The 14,097-nt window shown below is 33.6% G+C and overlaps 1 protein-coding gene across 1 annotated transcript; it reads left to right on the top strand.

Moving 5' to 3' along the window:
- The first annotated feature begins 5,105 nt into the window (after positions 1-5,105).
- Positions 5,106-13,934, top strand: LOC129288481 (probable xyloglucan glycosyltransferase 6). The gene is made up of 5 exons (XM_054925076.1): positions 5,106-5,954; positions 9,129-9,437; positions 10,571-10,861; positions 10,937-11,050; positions 12,783-13,934. The coding sequence occupies exons 1-5, from the start codon at positions 5,244-5,246 to the stop codon at positions 13,416-13,418; spliced, it is 2,061 nt and encodes a 686-aa protein (XP_054781051.1). The 5' UTR covers positions 5,106-5,243; the 3' UTR covers positions 13,419-13,934.
- Positions 13,935-14,097: the final 163 nt, after the last annotated feature.

Below are 14,097 nucleotides of genomic sequence, written 5' to 3'. Positions count from 1 at the left end.
TTCATTAGTGATGATTTTTTAATAATTTTCTTTTTATTATATTCTATCTCTTTAGTATTTTTTTTATAAATGAAGTGTTAAATAAAAGGTATTTTAAAAGTTTATATTTTTATTTTTAAAAAATAAAGTTATAAAATATATTTGATAAGCTTTATTAATATATATAATTTTATTTTATTGTTTTGGGTTCTTCCTAACCTCTAGTCACATTTCTAATTTCAGGGCTAATTTTTCTTATGATAATTAATAAAAATAATTATTATAAAAAATTCGGGGCTTTTACAGAAGCATGGTTTGATTCCTACGTTGGACAAAATTGAAATGTAACGAACCACGAACATTTTGTGGAATTCATATTTCACATGTATGTCTCTATCATCACTTGTTGCTTCTAACACTCTTCAGACAAGGCAAGCTGGAATTTGCTAATGGAGATAGTGACATTGACCAAAACAATTTTTTTTTGTGACTTTTTTAAGTCAAACTGATTTTATTTTTTAAACTAAAAAAATCAGTCACCTCAAATTTCTCCGGGAGATTTGAAAGAACTAATTCTTATTTCAACTTGCTCGAATCTTTTAAATATATATAACACAGGCTAGAGGCAAAATATAAATAATTTGAATTTAGGAAGTTATGTGGTATTCCTTTAATTTTAAATGTTGACCAACATATTCAAATTGTTAAGTTTTTCGTGTGTCATAAATATACTTTTCGTGTGTATCTAGGTTTCTTTGAAAGATGAATATGTAAGAGAGAGAAAGATGGAGAATGTAAGATCAACTGATTTTGTTTAGGAAAAAAAAAAAGGTGAAACTTTGAAAACCTAACAAACATTTTTGTAACTATTTGATTATTTTGGCCACATGACCCCTTATTTGTTACATATTTTCAAGATGTTTACAATGAAAAAGAAATAAGAAAAAAATAGTTAGGAAATAAAAAGTCAGGCAGAAAATCCAAGTTAAAAGTATATGTAAAGCTTTGACCAAAAAAAAAAAAAAGATTATGTAAAGCTTTTCCCCCCTTCTTTCCTTTCCTTCTTTTGCACTTTGGTGGGCTGTACAAATCTAAGAGTCCAGATTGAAATTGGGCTTATCAAATTTAATGTTCATGTTCAATATAATAATTTCAAATATTGCCAGTTTCAACAGGAAGATACTTATGAAAAATTAAAAAAAAATATTGCAAGTTTTTTTACCAGAAAAAATATTGAAAGTTTCTTGTACATATAAATCTCTTGGTAATACCAAGATGCATTGATTCTAAAGAAAAAAAGTTATGATCGTTGAAGTACCGAATTTCGAGTTTGAATTCATATAAATATAGAAAATATTTTTGAGAGAGTCATTTTTAAATGAGTCTAACAATGTTTAAATTTAATTCACTCGGATAACCATATAAAAAATCTCTTGATATGTATAGCTTGATGTAGACTTAAGCATGTAGATCTATGCATATGCATGAAGTTTGAAATGAATTATACTATTGGCTTGTAAGTAATATGACTCTTTACACCTAAATGTAAGGTTTGCTATCTAACCATGATTGCTATTTATTACAAGAGAAGGTATTTACCTTTTTACCATTTCATATACTATTTGTTTTTAAATATAAGAGAAACTATCTTTTTATTGTTATTATTATCAACAGCAATAAGAGTAGGAGGAGCAACAGCAGCAGCAGTATATAGAAGTGGTGATGGCAATGGTAGGAGAATTAGGATCAGTGGTAGCAGCAGCAACAGCAAAAGTAGCAATAATAGTAGAAGAGCAGCAGCAGCAGCAATAGTAATATAATAGTAGTGGTGTGGTAGTGGTGGTAGTGACAATGTGGTAATAATAGTGATAATGGTGGTGGTGGTAGTGTAGTAATAGTCATAATAGTAGTAGTAATGATAATAGTGATAGTGATAATAATGGTGATGATAGTAGTAGTAGTGTGGTAGTCATTGCGGTAGTAGTGATGGTAGTGATAGTAGTGTAGTAGTGGTGGTAGTAGTGGTAGTAATGGTGGTAGTAGTCGTAGTAGTAACAGTAGTTGTAGTGGTAGTAGTAAAAGTGGTGGTGATGGTTGTAGTAGTAGTAATAACAGTAGTGTGATAGTGGTAGCAGTAGTGGTGACAGTAGTATTAATAGTAGTAGTGGTGGTGGTAGCAGTAATGATAATAGTGATAGTAGCAGTAGCAGTAATAATGATGGTGGTGGTGGTGATGGTATCAGTAGTGGTAATAGTGGTGATGCCGTGATGGTAATGGTAGTAGTAATAAGTGGTAGTTGTAGTGATGGTAATTGTAGTTGTAATGGTAATAATAACGATAGTAGTGTAGTAATAGTAGTAGTAGTGGTAGTGGTGACGATGGTAGTAGTGATAATGATAGTGATAGTATAGTAGTGGTGGTATAGGAGTAGGAGTAGAAGTAGCAGTAGCGGTGGCGGTGGCGGTAGCGGTAACAGCAGTATAAGAAAAACTATAAATTTTAAGAAGTATTGATTATATTTTCTCAAATTGTCCCTCATCAATGGATAGCTTCATTAAATTAGAGGGAAAAATTAAACATTAATTACAAAAACATTTTAGTCACAATATTTTAATTTCAAACACAATTATTATAATTAATTAATTTTTTTAAACTATGTGACTTAGTTGAAATTCTCTTACAAATTATCATGATTAACTAATTTTTTTATTAAATTTCTTCTATGAAAAAAGTGTTGCAAGTCAATAATAATTAGGTCCTTAATATAAAATGGAATCAATAAACTTCACACTTATTAAGAATTAAGAAATATTAGTTATAAAAAATTGTAAAAAAATTGCAACATTTCAATTTTTTTTGCAATTAATGAACATAATAAATTATTTTTTAAAAATTCAAATGACAATAAATATATAAGAGGTAAAATTGAAAAATATTAATTACTCTAACTTCATTTTATTTTTTTAACAAAAAAAATTCAAACTTTATCTTATATTAAAAACCTAAAGAACTTCTTTTATGCTTAAATATGAATGATAATAACTACTACCTTGCAAATATAAAAAAAAAAATAGTTATTTGTAATTCGTAGTACGGTATATAGAGAATTATTTTCCAAAAATATCCTTTCCAAATGATTAAAATTTCTTGCGTATATATAAATAGCCCAATACAAATAGGAGTATTATAGGAAAAAATTAACGTAGGAGATAAGATGAAATAAATTCTTATATTTGATAAATCCTTAAATAAACCTAAAATTTAAGACATTGGAGAGTATGACTTATATTTTGGACATGAGATATTTCCATAAGATGATCTATATATTGAAGTCTGAACTAAATAGTGGTAAGAGCTAACCCTTCGTTTGGACATTAAAAAAAAAAGGGAAAAGGATATTATGAAAAAAAATTTTTAAAAATAGTAAAAAAATAATTACTTTTTTTAAAAAATTTCCCTTAGTTTTCTCTCATTCCTATTTTCTTTTGACTTTTTCCTCCATTTAAACAAGGTCTTATAAGATAGAAATTCTCATAACGTAGAGCATTTCTTAGATAGTACCAAGTCTATTCCAATCCACCTACAAAAAAAAAAAATAGTAGTATCAAACAATAATGAAGTTAAAATTTTTAATCATACCATGCATTTGTTTCAAAAGGACACAATTATTGAAATTTTAAACACCTTCCTCTGTAGTTCTTGCGTGAATGTTCTAAGGCTAACATAATCATCAGAAATTTAACCTCAGATATATGTGATTAGAGTGCAATAAAAACAAGATTAAAAAATCGAATGCATACCTTTTGAATAAACAAAGAAAAAAACGAATGCATAAATTTGGAAAATTTAATTTAAAATGATTCAATTAAGATAAATCTTACAAGGATTTCTTTTTGGGTCAACAACACATAAATTTTGCTAGGCTGAACTAAAGAAAGAAATTTTAGACAGCATAACATTTGACATATGAGTCAAGGCAACTTATTATTTTAAATAAAATTAGGATTCTAAACTATTAATTTGGACAAAATTAAAATCAGATACTCTTTAATGGATCCTAATTGTTTTCTTACATGCAAAAATAATAACTTTCTGATAAATATTTTTCATTTTCCTCTCGCTAGGAAAAATGAGAAACAATTTATATCCAAACAGACAAATGACAAAAAAGTATCATGAAATGAGATAATTATCCTAAAATTTCTAGCAACTTATCTAACAATCTTTTTTTTAATGAAATTACATTTTCAACTCGTTGCAAAGCAAAAGGAAAAAAAATTAGTTCTCAATCATTATTCAATTTTAATCACTTCCCCATTTAAAGTAGTAATTTCTAAATATGAAGTAGTCATTGACCTAAAATCTTTTGGACTAGACTGGTATAAAAAATTGCAGAAAGTTAATTATTATTTGCTATTTACTTTTTTTTATTGTTTTTAGGTATTCTTTTGTTAGCGACAATTTTATTTGAGATACAATTAATTATTAAATATAAATACTTTTCTAAGCAAAATTTAAATTTTGTTTTATCACATTGTGAGAAAATGACTACTTTAAGATGATAAAATGATTACTTCAAGTGGAAAAATAATTACTTCTATTGGCTTTTGAATAAAACTGAATAATAAATGATAACTAATTTTTGCAATTTTTTTTTATCAATCAAATGCAAGGGTCCAGGCAAGTGGCTACTTCAAGGAGGAAAATTAATGATCACTTCAAATGAGAAAACGACCAAAATTAAGCAACAAATGACAATTAAATTTTTGTAATTTTTTTATTAGTCAAGTGCAAAGGTTTGTAGAGTAACGATAGAAATGATTAAAATTGAACAGTAAATGATAACTAATTTTTTTTCCAATGATCTTTCATTGGGTTATAAGTGTAATTTAAAAAAATTATATCAGATAGGTTTCCAAAGATTTCAGAATAATTATTCCATTTGTAGTCCTATTTTATGATCTAGTTCTTGAGATTGGATTTATTTATTATTCTCACTTTTCACTAGATTAATTGTGATATTTTTTCACCAAAAAGGTAAATAACTAAATAAGGTTCTAATTCTAAACTCCGAGGTTATTGCAAAATCTTTCCAAGAATAGACGAGTCCTGTAACCTCCTTGCCTTCGTCCGGTCTCCGACGCACGCAGCTCCAGACACAGGAAAAAGAGGGACTGAAAGAAAACCACTCTACTTGGTGGCTCTTCAGATCTCTCTCTCTCTCTCTCTTGCTTCTTCTTCTCCTCCTCCTCCTTATTCTTCTATGTCTCGACCCCCAAACCGCGAGTTTCAGGAATGGTGGAACAAGCAGCGAGCTACGAACCATGACCTTGTTGATGACAAATCCGACGGCTCCACTCGCTCTTTCCTCACCGTTGACATTCAAACTGTCCCTTCCGATCGAGAGTCGGTGGAGAAGGAGCGTGCCCGAAGTGCTCGTCAGCTTTCCTGGGTTTGCCTTTTAAGATTCCAGCAAATCGCGACTTCTCTTGCTTGGCTGTCCAATGGCTTTCTCTCATTAGTCCGCACCGCTAACCGCAGGATTGCCTCGCCTGATTCGCGTTCCGATTCCAAGTCGTCCAGGCTTTATCGTGCAATCAAGGTGTTCTTGGTTGTCGTTCTCCTTTTGCTTGTGTTTGAGCTAGTTGCTTACTTCAAAGGATGGCATTTCAGCCCGCCGTCGGCTCGTGCCGACGTGTATGGAATGATTGGTCTTATTTATGCGAGATGGCTTGAGATTCGGGCAAATTACCTGGCGCCGCCGCTGCAGAGCTTAACCAATATGTGCATTGTGCTCTTCTTGATACAGTCGATTGATAGAGTGATTTTGATCTTGGGATGTTGCTGGATCAAATTCCGGCGTCTGAAACCAGTGGCGGCCATGGAGTATCCAACAAATGCTAAGAATGAGGATGTGAATGTGGAGGATTATCCAATGGTTTTAGTTCAGATTCCAATGTGCAATGAGAGGGAGGTAAGAATTTGTGGGTTTCATAATCCTTCCGGAAGATTTTTTGCTCAATTCGTCTAAAGTTGGATGCATAAGTTAGTGGCAGTCGTTAAATGAAGTTTAAATGCTAAAAAGGAAATTTGAATCTTCTGTTGTTTGTTCTATAATTTCCAGTCATTTATTTATTTCAGCTTCCTCGTATGCATGACAAATACATCCTACCTTCTCTTTTTTGGCCATTATGATACATCCAACCTAAATTGTCGTTTCTAAAGCTGCAAGTATTAGCTTGATGAAGTTTCATAGGGAGTTGCCATTTAACGTGGTTGGGTTTTTGGACTTTTGGATGGAGCTATATTCTGTTGGCTAATTTATGTAAAACATACATTTTTAACGGGACATCCTGTGTTATTATTTGATAGCGTATGCTAGCTGAAAGATACTTCTTTCTGTTTTGTTTTTATCAAATGATGCAGGAGATGCTTGAACCATTTGGGGTGACGCAATACCACCCCTAACATGCCCTAAAACCTCTTGTTAACTGCCATAACTTTCCCCACTAGACCAGACCTAATGGGTTTCATTCTTTGAAGGGAATGAGACGTGCTTGGTTTTCTTTTATCCTTACATGGCTTCTCATAAACTTAAATTTCTCAACTTATATTAGATGTAAACTGCCCTCTTACTATAGTAAAAACATTCATATCTTTCTTTCTCCTTATTTTCCTCCCTTTTGTTCTTAGGTCAACCGTTGGGCTGATACTGATTGTTCTGACTTGGTTTACCGAATTAGCAGCCAACAAGGCAATAGCATGCCTGTAAATTTTGCTAAACATTGTGGCTGTTTAATTGGGGAAATTTTTACCTTTATCTTGCCCTCTTATGGTCCAACTATAACCAAGTTGCTTCTTTGAGGATTTAGTGATCTATGATGCCATTGGACAGGTTCCTCTTACTCCACTAAGATTGCATCCGTATGAACGTCAGCGAAAAGGGAATTAATCCAATGTCCTCCAATATCAAGTAGATGGCAGGCAAAGTTTAAGTCCTATCTTGAAAAAATTTCACTTCAAAGAGCTCTAGCTACACAATTTGAAAGGGGGGGGGGAAGAGTACTATGGCAACCCTGAAACACTATTTCCTAACAACCTTTGGGTCCACACTTGGTTCTGATAGCAAATGGAAAATGAAGAAATTGAAAGGAGGAAAGAGAGGAAAATAAAATCGTAACTTTATTCAACTTTAGGAACGAATAAATCTCACATTTCCTCTCCTTTTAATGTCAGTTCAACTAACTAGCCTTCCTGGCTTGGCTAACTAATCCGGTCCAGCCAACAGCTAACTGATGTGACTCAACTCTTACATCCATCCTTAAATGAATATTTACGCAACTAACGGCAACAGACACTAACAAATTGTAATAAATTTTCAACAACAAATCTTGTGAATCTTGTCAAAGAGCCCATTTCCTTGCCATAGACATGAACTATAGATGATAGATGTTGATAATGGAGATACTTCGTTAACCCACTGGTATCTTGTCTGGTCCGTCACAGGCTTTTGCTGGCAAAGACAGCTTTTGGATCTGGGATTTTGTTTCACAGTTTTTAACTTTGATGCCTGTAGATGAACATGAAGTTAAAATAACGTAGGATTTGAATAATTTGATCATAATTCACAAAGGCCAGTGGATGTCAAGAGACTGATTGCTTGTCTGAACAGCAGAAAGAGATTGTTGAGATTTAAGATTGATGCAGTTGGTTTCTGGGGACTGGTAACCTGGGAATTTAAGTGTTATGCAACCTTATAGTATAAAAAAAGGACTTTGCTATTCTAGTTTCTGAGAAGGTGAAAAAGGTTTTATCAAGGAAAAAGGGAGAAAAGGGAATTTGAAAGGCGGAGGGTAGAGTTGCTGAAATGAAGTCCCATGACATGTATAAATATAAAGGAGCATATATGAAAAGAGAATGGACTAAATACATACTGTTTTTAGATTCTTAGAGCATTAAGATCATATAGATGTATAAACATTATTGGGTTATATCCATTTCCTTTTATATAGGAGTCAAGACTTGCATTGTAAGTTCCGTTTCCTTTTGTATAGGAGGCAGGACTTGCATTTTAAGCACGCATGTAGTTCAACTGGTAAGGAGTAATGCTAGCTTAACTAGTGATCTTGAGTTCGAGTCTTGAGTATGCAGCTGTGTTGAATACTCGTTGGGAGAGCTGTGCTACCAATGTGGTCCTACCCAACTCGGCCCATGAATAATAGATAATTATATAAAAAAAGAATTTGGAAGATTTTTTTTAACATTAGATGACAATTCAGTCTTGATGCTTTTAGCAATGATTTTTTTTTTTTTTTACAATGTAAAGTTGAATGCATAACAAGATGTTCTTAGCATTTGGCCAGCATCATGTGCCCCTGTGCATTGGAGGGCAGTCTAATATCATATGGATTTGTTTCTTTACTCCCAATCCCTAGGCGAACTCCTACCCACTGATCATGCCATGTTTGATGCTCACTATTTTCACAATCTCATTATTTTATTATTATAAATCAACACATTGGGCTCACGACCGTACGCTACCCAAGTAAGCATCAAGTCTCATTTCACGTAAATCATAGTACATTTGTCATTATCATTCTCAATCATTATCAACACCAATTAACCATCATTATAGAACTCAACTCATTCCGTAATCTCTTAGCATTTGTAGTTCAAATTGAAGAAATTACATAAACACATGGATTCATAACATTTTATACACATTCATAAAACACAATTGTCATTCCAAACACATATATTACACCACCATACAATTAACATATAGCTACCCAAAGTAGGGTTTCCCGGTTACCTCAAAGGAATTATTATAAGTTTCTACATGCCAAAATGCCATTGTAAACAATGTGGTAGGAGAGTAAAGCAGAAGAGTATTTTCTTTTTAACAATTAGAAGCTTCTACAGGCCATCATGTACTCTTATATTTTCTTGTTCTTTCCATTTTTTTATATTCCTATTTAAGCCCGTTCCTACTTTTACAGAAAGGAAACTAAAGTAGGAGAGTATATATGGACATAATTTGATGAATGGAGTGGCAGACACTAGTTAAATTAGTAGCTCAATAATCTTGATTTATATTACCTTTTGCTATTTGTTAGCAATGCTTACTTTTGGTCCCATTGTCTCATAGGTCTATCAGCAATCTATTGCCGCAGTTTGTATCCTGGATTGGCCCAAGGAGAGAATGCTTGTGCAGGTCCTTGATGATTCTGATGAAGTAGATATCCAACATCTTATCATGGCAGAAGTACAGAAATGGCAACATAGAGGTGTGCGAATAGTATATAGACATCGTCTCATACGGACTGGCTATAAGGCAGGGAATCTCAAATCAGCAATGAATTGTGATTATGTTAAAGAATACGAGTTTGTGGCAATATTTGATGCTGATTTTCAGCCAGCACCGGATTTCTTAAAAAGGACAATACCTCATTTTAAGGTAATTTTATGACTAAGTTAAAATTTGAGATACTATTGGCTTGAGGCCTTGAGCAAATATAGCAGTTGATGCTATAAGCATGACAGAAAACAGTTATAGCTGTGTGTGTGTGTGTGTGTTTTTTTTTTTTTTTTTTCATTTGGTAGAAAGCTCTTTGTGTGTTTTTAATCTTTTAGTGTAAAAAATTATGTTTTATGTCTTCCTCTTTTCTTGGATTTATCTGGACGAGACTAAAGATTCTTTGGCACTTAACAACATTCAGTTCCTTGCCCCTTTTAACTTTAGAATGGTCTACTTGCATATGCAGGCAGATTAATTACTCAGAAAGAAGTTGTAGTTTACTTAAAATTAAAGAATATGCATTCTTAAGCTCAAATGCCCTGACAAACTAGTCAACATTTGCACCATGTTATGGTTCACATTGGTTCTGATCTTGTGATAAATTTACTGCAGTGTCACTAGGAAAGCCTACTCTTGGCATAACTATGCAGCACTTGCTGCCCTGTAGTGCTTTCTAATGCAAGAACACATGGTGCACATCCACTGTCCTCACTTGCAAAACCAGAGTTGTTCTGTGGGGGATCCACTTTTATCTTTGTAAAATCCTAATCTATGCTAATAAAATATGTTAAAAGCAAGCCTCCTTTGCGATATTACAAATGTTACAATTTTCATTTTCTCTGGAAATGTAAATCCTTTTTTATGACTCCTTGCTCTTGACACGAGACATTCAAAGGAATCTGGACGGCAAAATGCTTTCTGAGAATCAAATATTTTGAGATTGTTGAGACATTAAGAATTATTACTTTGAACATAAGAATTTTTTCAGTTGCTATTTGACCAATACATTATTGTTATATCTGGTTTTCAATTAGTTTTATTGAATAATTTGGCTCTCGCATGATGTCATCACCCACTTATTACTTGTTCTGCCTAATTCCACCTAGGATACAAATAAAAATAACTAAAGGTCCTTTTTTCTCCTCCTTTTACTTTTTCTTCTCTTCATTTCTTTTGTGTGTGTGTGTGTGTTTTTTTTTTTTTTGGTTAACTGTCATTGTTTTGGATTAACTTGGCCTAATAGTGTTTCTAATTCTAAGTAGATGTTATTTTCTGTTTTTGTCTTACTCTAGGGGAGAGATGATTTAGCATTGGTCCAGACACGATGGGCATTTGTAAACAAGGATGAGAACTTGCTTACGAGATTGCAGAATATAAATTTATCTTTCCACTTTGAGGTTGAACAACAGGTCAATGGCGTGTTCATTAACTTCTTTGGTTTCAATGGAACTGCCGGTGTCTGGAGGATAAAGGCTCTTGAGGAGAGTGGTGGCTGGTTGGAACGAACTACTGTTGAGGACATGGATATTGCTGTTCGAGCTCATCTCTGTGGATGGAAGTTCATCTTTCTAAATGATGTGAAGGTGCTTTGCTTTTCTTCTCTTGAGATCTAATCAGAACTTCTGAGGTATTTATATCTTTATTATGCATTTTCCCAGTGCCTTTGTGAACTCCCTGAGACCTATGAGGCGTATAAGAAGCAGCAACACCGCTGGCATTCTGGTCCAATGCAATTGTTTCGTTTGTGTTTTGTTGATATACTCCGTTCAAAGGTATTGAAGTTTATTCATGAATTCAGAGTACTTGAATTTATATGAATTCTATAAACCTTTCATATCTATTATTATAAATAATGGTATCCTCAAGGCAGCATATGGGGGGAAAAACTCTTGTTGAAAAAAAGCACACTTAGAGCACAAATGTTAAACATTTGTTTAGACTGGAAGAATTTATGGAAAGCAAAATTGCAATAGGCTCCATGTCTTAAATTTAGAACTTAATTTCTAGGTTGCTTTATTTCCACAAAAAACTGCTAAAAGTTGTAGAATGGACAGGAAAATCAAAATATCACCTGCTGTGAGTGGTAACAGCATTTAATGCGCTTTCAAAAATCCTAATGGACTTCGTACAATTTATTCACTCCGCATTCTGCCTTTTCTTTTCTTGCATTTTATGTTTATGTTGTTGAGATTAAGTTCAACAAGGCATCAGAATCATAGTTGTTTGTTCTTCCACATGTAGCTCGTTATGTTTCCCTAGAATGGAACGACTCAACTAGCACAAGACAATAATTTGCATTGCTTGTTTTCTAGCATTTTTGTAGGACACTCTGTAAGGGGTTAATAATTTAATATCAAACAAATATGCACCGGCCCAAGATGAATGTGAAGAACATGTTCTTTTGATGCCTTGATCTATGTAATGTTATTGGTGCATTGGACTCAGACTTGGGCTCTGTTCTGCCTTGAGACCTGAGGGAGCTCCTAATCAACCTGTGTATGCTTTTGAAAAGGACTTACAGGGTCCTCCAGCTTAGATGCCCCATCACTAGTAGGTTAACATACTATACCTCTAGCTGCAGCAATTCATCTGGAAGTTACCTTTATAACCTTACTGACAACTGCAGCTCACCATTCAAGATTAACTTGTCTGTCTCATACTCCTTGCACAGCGCATGTTATCCATAATTTTACATGCGTCAATCAATGTACTGCCCTCACCTTGTGTCATATGTTCAGAGCTGTTATGCTATATGCACGGGCGGTGTCACATATAAATCATGGGGGGAAAATGCACCCCCTGGACTTAAAAAAAGAAAAATACAAGGAGGGTTGATATGTTCTAATACTTTGCACCTCTTGAATCAAATATTTTGCACCCCTTAGTCCAACTTCAAAGATATTTGGGTTTCAAAAAATTTTATACTCTTGAAATTAGTGATGATATTAACAGTTGCTACAACATCAGTAGAAAGGGAATTTTCTTTTACGAAATTTGTGAAAAATTGGTTGTGAAATTGTACGGGAGATCCATTGATAAATAATTATCTAATGAGTTACATTAAAAAAGATATTTTTCTTAGCATTGACAATGAAATGATTGTTTAACGATTCCATAACATGAAGTCATGTGGGGTGCAATTTTTTTTTAAATTATTAAGCTATTTTTAAATTATTAATTTTAAAAATGTTGCACCTCATGACCCAAGGTCCTGGCACTGCCATTGGGCCTATATGTCATGTTAATCCGCCATTTAGGTTAACTTTTGATGTCAAATTTGTCCATATGTCCCCCAATTGTACTTCAGATCTTTCTGCTGAGAATGAAATTAAAGATGCAACTTACATGTATGCTTAAATCAATATTATCATTTGGACAGTCATTGTTATAAACCTGGCAGTATGTAATGCTCTACCTGGTTAATGCCATCTTTATTGTTCTAAATGTAATTTGACTTCAAGAAAGATCTAATCTCATACCATGGTTACTTCCTTTTGGTACCAGGTGAATTGGGTCAAGAAGGCCAACTTAATATTCCTTTTCTTCCTCCTAAGGAAGCTTATCCTGCCATTTTATTCATTCACCCTCTTTTGCATCATTCTTCCATTGACCATGTTCCTTCCAGAAGCTGAGCTGCCAACCTGGGTTGTTTGTTATGTTCCAGGAACCATGTCTATTCTAAGCATTCTTCCATGTCTCCATGCATTTCCATTTATAGTGCCTTACCTTCTATTTGAGAATACTATGTCGGTTACTAAATTTAATGCTATGATTTCTGGATTATTTCGCTTTGGAAGTTCTTATGAGTGGGTGGTTACAAAAAAATTGGGAAGATCATCAGAGACAGATCTGGTTGCTTTTGAGAAGGAATCTGAGCCTCTAATGAGATCTACCAGTCTTCACAGGTCATCTTCAGATTCAGGCATTGAGGAGCTAAGCAAACTAGAATTGTCGAAGAAAACAGGGAGAAATAAGAAAAATCGTTTGTACAGGAAAGAACTTGCTCTTGCATTCATATTATTAACTGCCTCAGTTAGAAGCTTATTATCAGCTCAAGGAATTCACTTCTACTTCCTGCTATTTCAAGGGATAAGTTTTCTGGTTATTGGTCTTGATTTGATTGGAGAGCAAGTTAGTTGATTTCCAGGCTTGGATTTTTGGTGTGGATTCAAAACTTCTTATATGGGGATATGAAGGAAGGTCAGAATGGCCAAATCTCATTCCCATTTGGGCACATTGATGTCAGCCAAAGCTATTTATTTCTATAGGTTTTGGCTCTCAATTAAGTTAGCCTCTTGCTTCTTGGCACAAACTAGCTTTTCTTGTTCATTTTTTGCTGTAAGGACTTCGGTCTCTTTGTTGTTGCCAAGTCAGTAGTCACGTGTATAACTCGAGAGTCATATATCCCTTCTTGTGTTGGATTAGAGATGAGTGGGAAAGTCGAGTCATTCAAAACTAGCATCAAATGGGTTCATATTTCCGACCCATGACTAGTATATACATTGTCGCTTGCAAACGCAATATTTGTTCATTAGATTATTCTATTTGTAACTTTAATTTTTCTAATTTTCATGTGGTTTAAATCAATTTGTACCAAGGACAGTGGAACTTCTGACACAGCTTGTCGAGAGCAATTTAATAATTGTTTTGGATTAAGTTGTGATGTTCATGATAGCTCGCTTTGTAATGGTATTATCTGATAAAATAGTTAGCGGTTTAAATTTTATCATATAATGATAAGAATGCGTCTGGGGATCTGAATTTTTTGGTGGAACCCCTGATGATTAACCAAGATTTGCTGTATAGGCATCAAATGGGA

The sequence above is a fragment of the Prosopis cineraria genome, unplaced genomic scaffold (genome assembly GCF_029017545.1).
Source record: "Prosopis cineraria cultivar Desert tree isolate PC_DT_omini unplaced genomic scaffold, ASM2901754v1 PC12, whole genome shotgun sequence".
Classification (NCBI taxonomy): Eukaryota; Viridiplantae; Streptophyta; class Magnoliopsida; order Fabales; family Fabaceae; genus Prosopis; species Prosopis cineraria.
The sequence above is the reverse complement of the archived record's forward strand: the minus strand, read 5'-3'. Positions and strand labels throughout refer to the sequence as shown.

What these genes read in the sequence shown, in the direction of transcription:
- LOC129288481 (XM_054925076.1), top strand. Translation starts at nt 5,244, where the DNA reads ATGTCTCGACCCCCAAACCGCGAGTTTCAGGAATGGTGGAACAAGCAG. An exon ending in CAATGTGCAATGAGAGGGAG is followed by an intron (nt 5,955 to 9,128) that starts GTAAGAATTTGT and finishes ATTGTCTCATAG; the next exon opens with GTCTATCAGCAATCTATTGC. An exon ending in GGACAATACCTCATTTTAAG is followed by an intron (nt 9,438 to 10,570) that starts GTAATTTTATGA and finishes GTCTTACTCTAG; the next exon opens with GGGAGAGATGATTTAGCATT.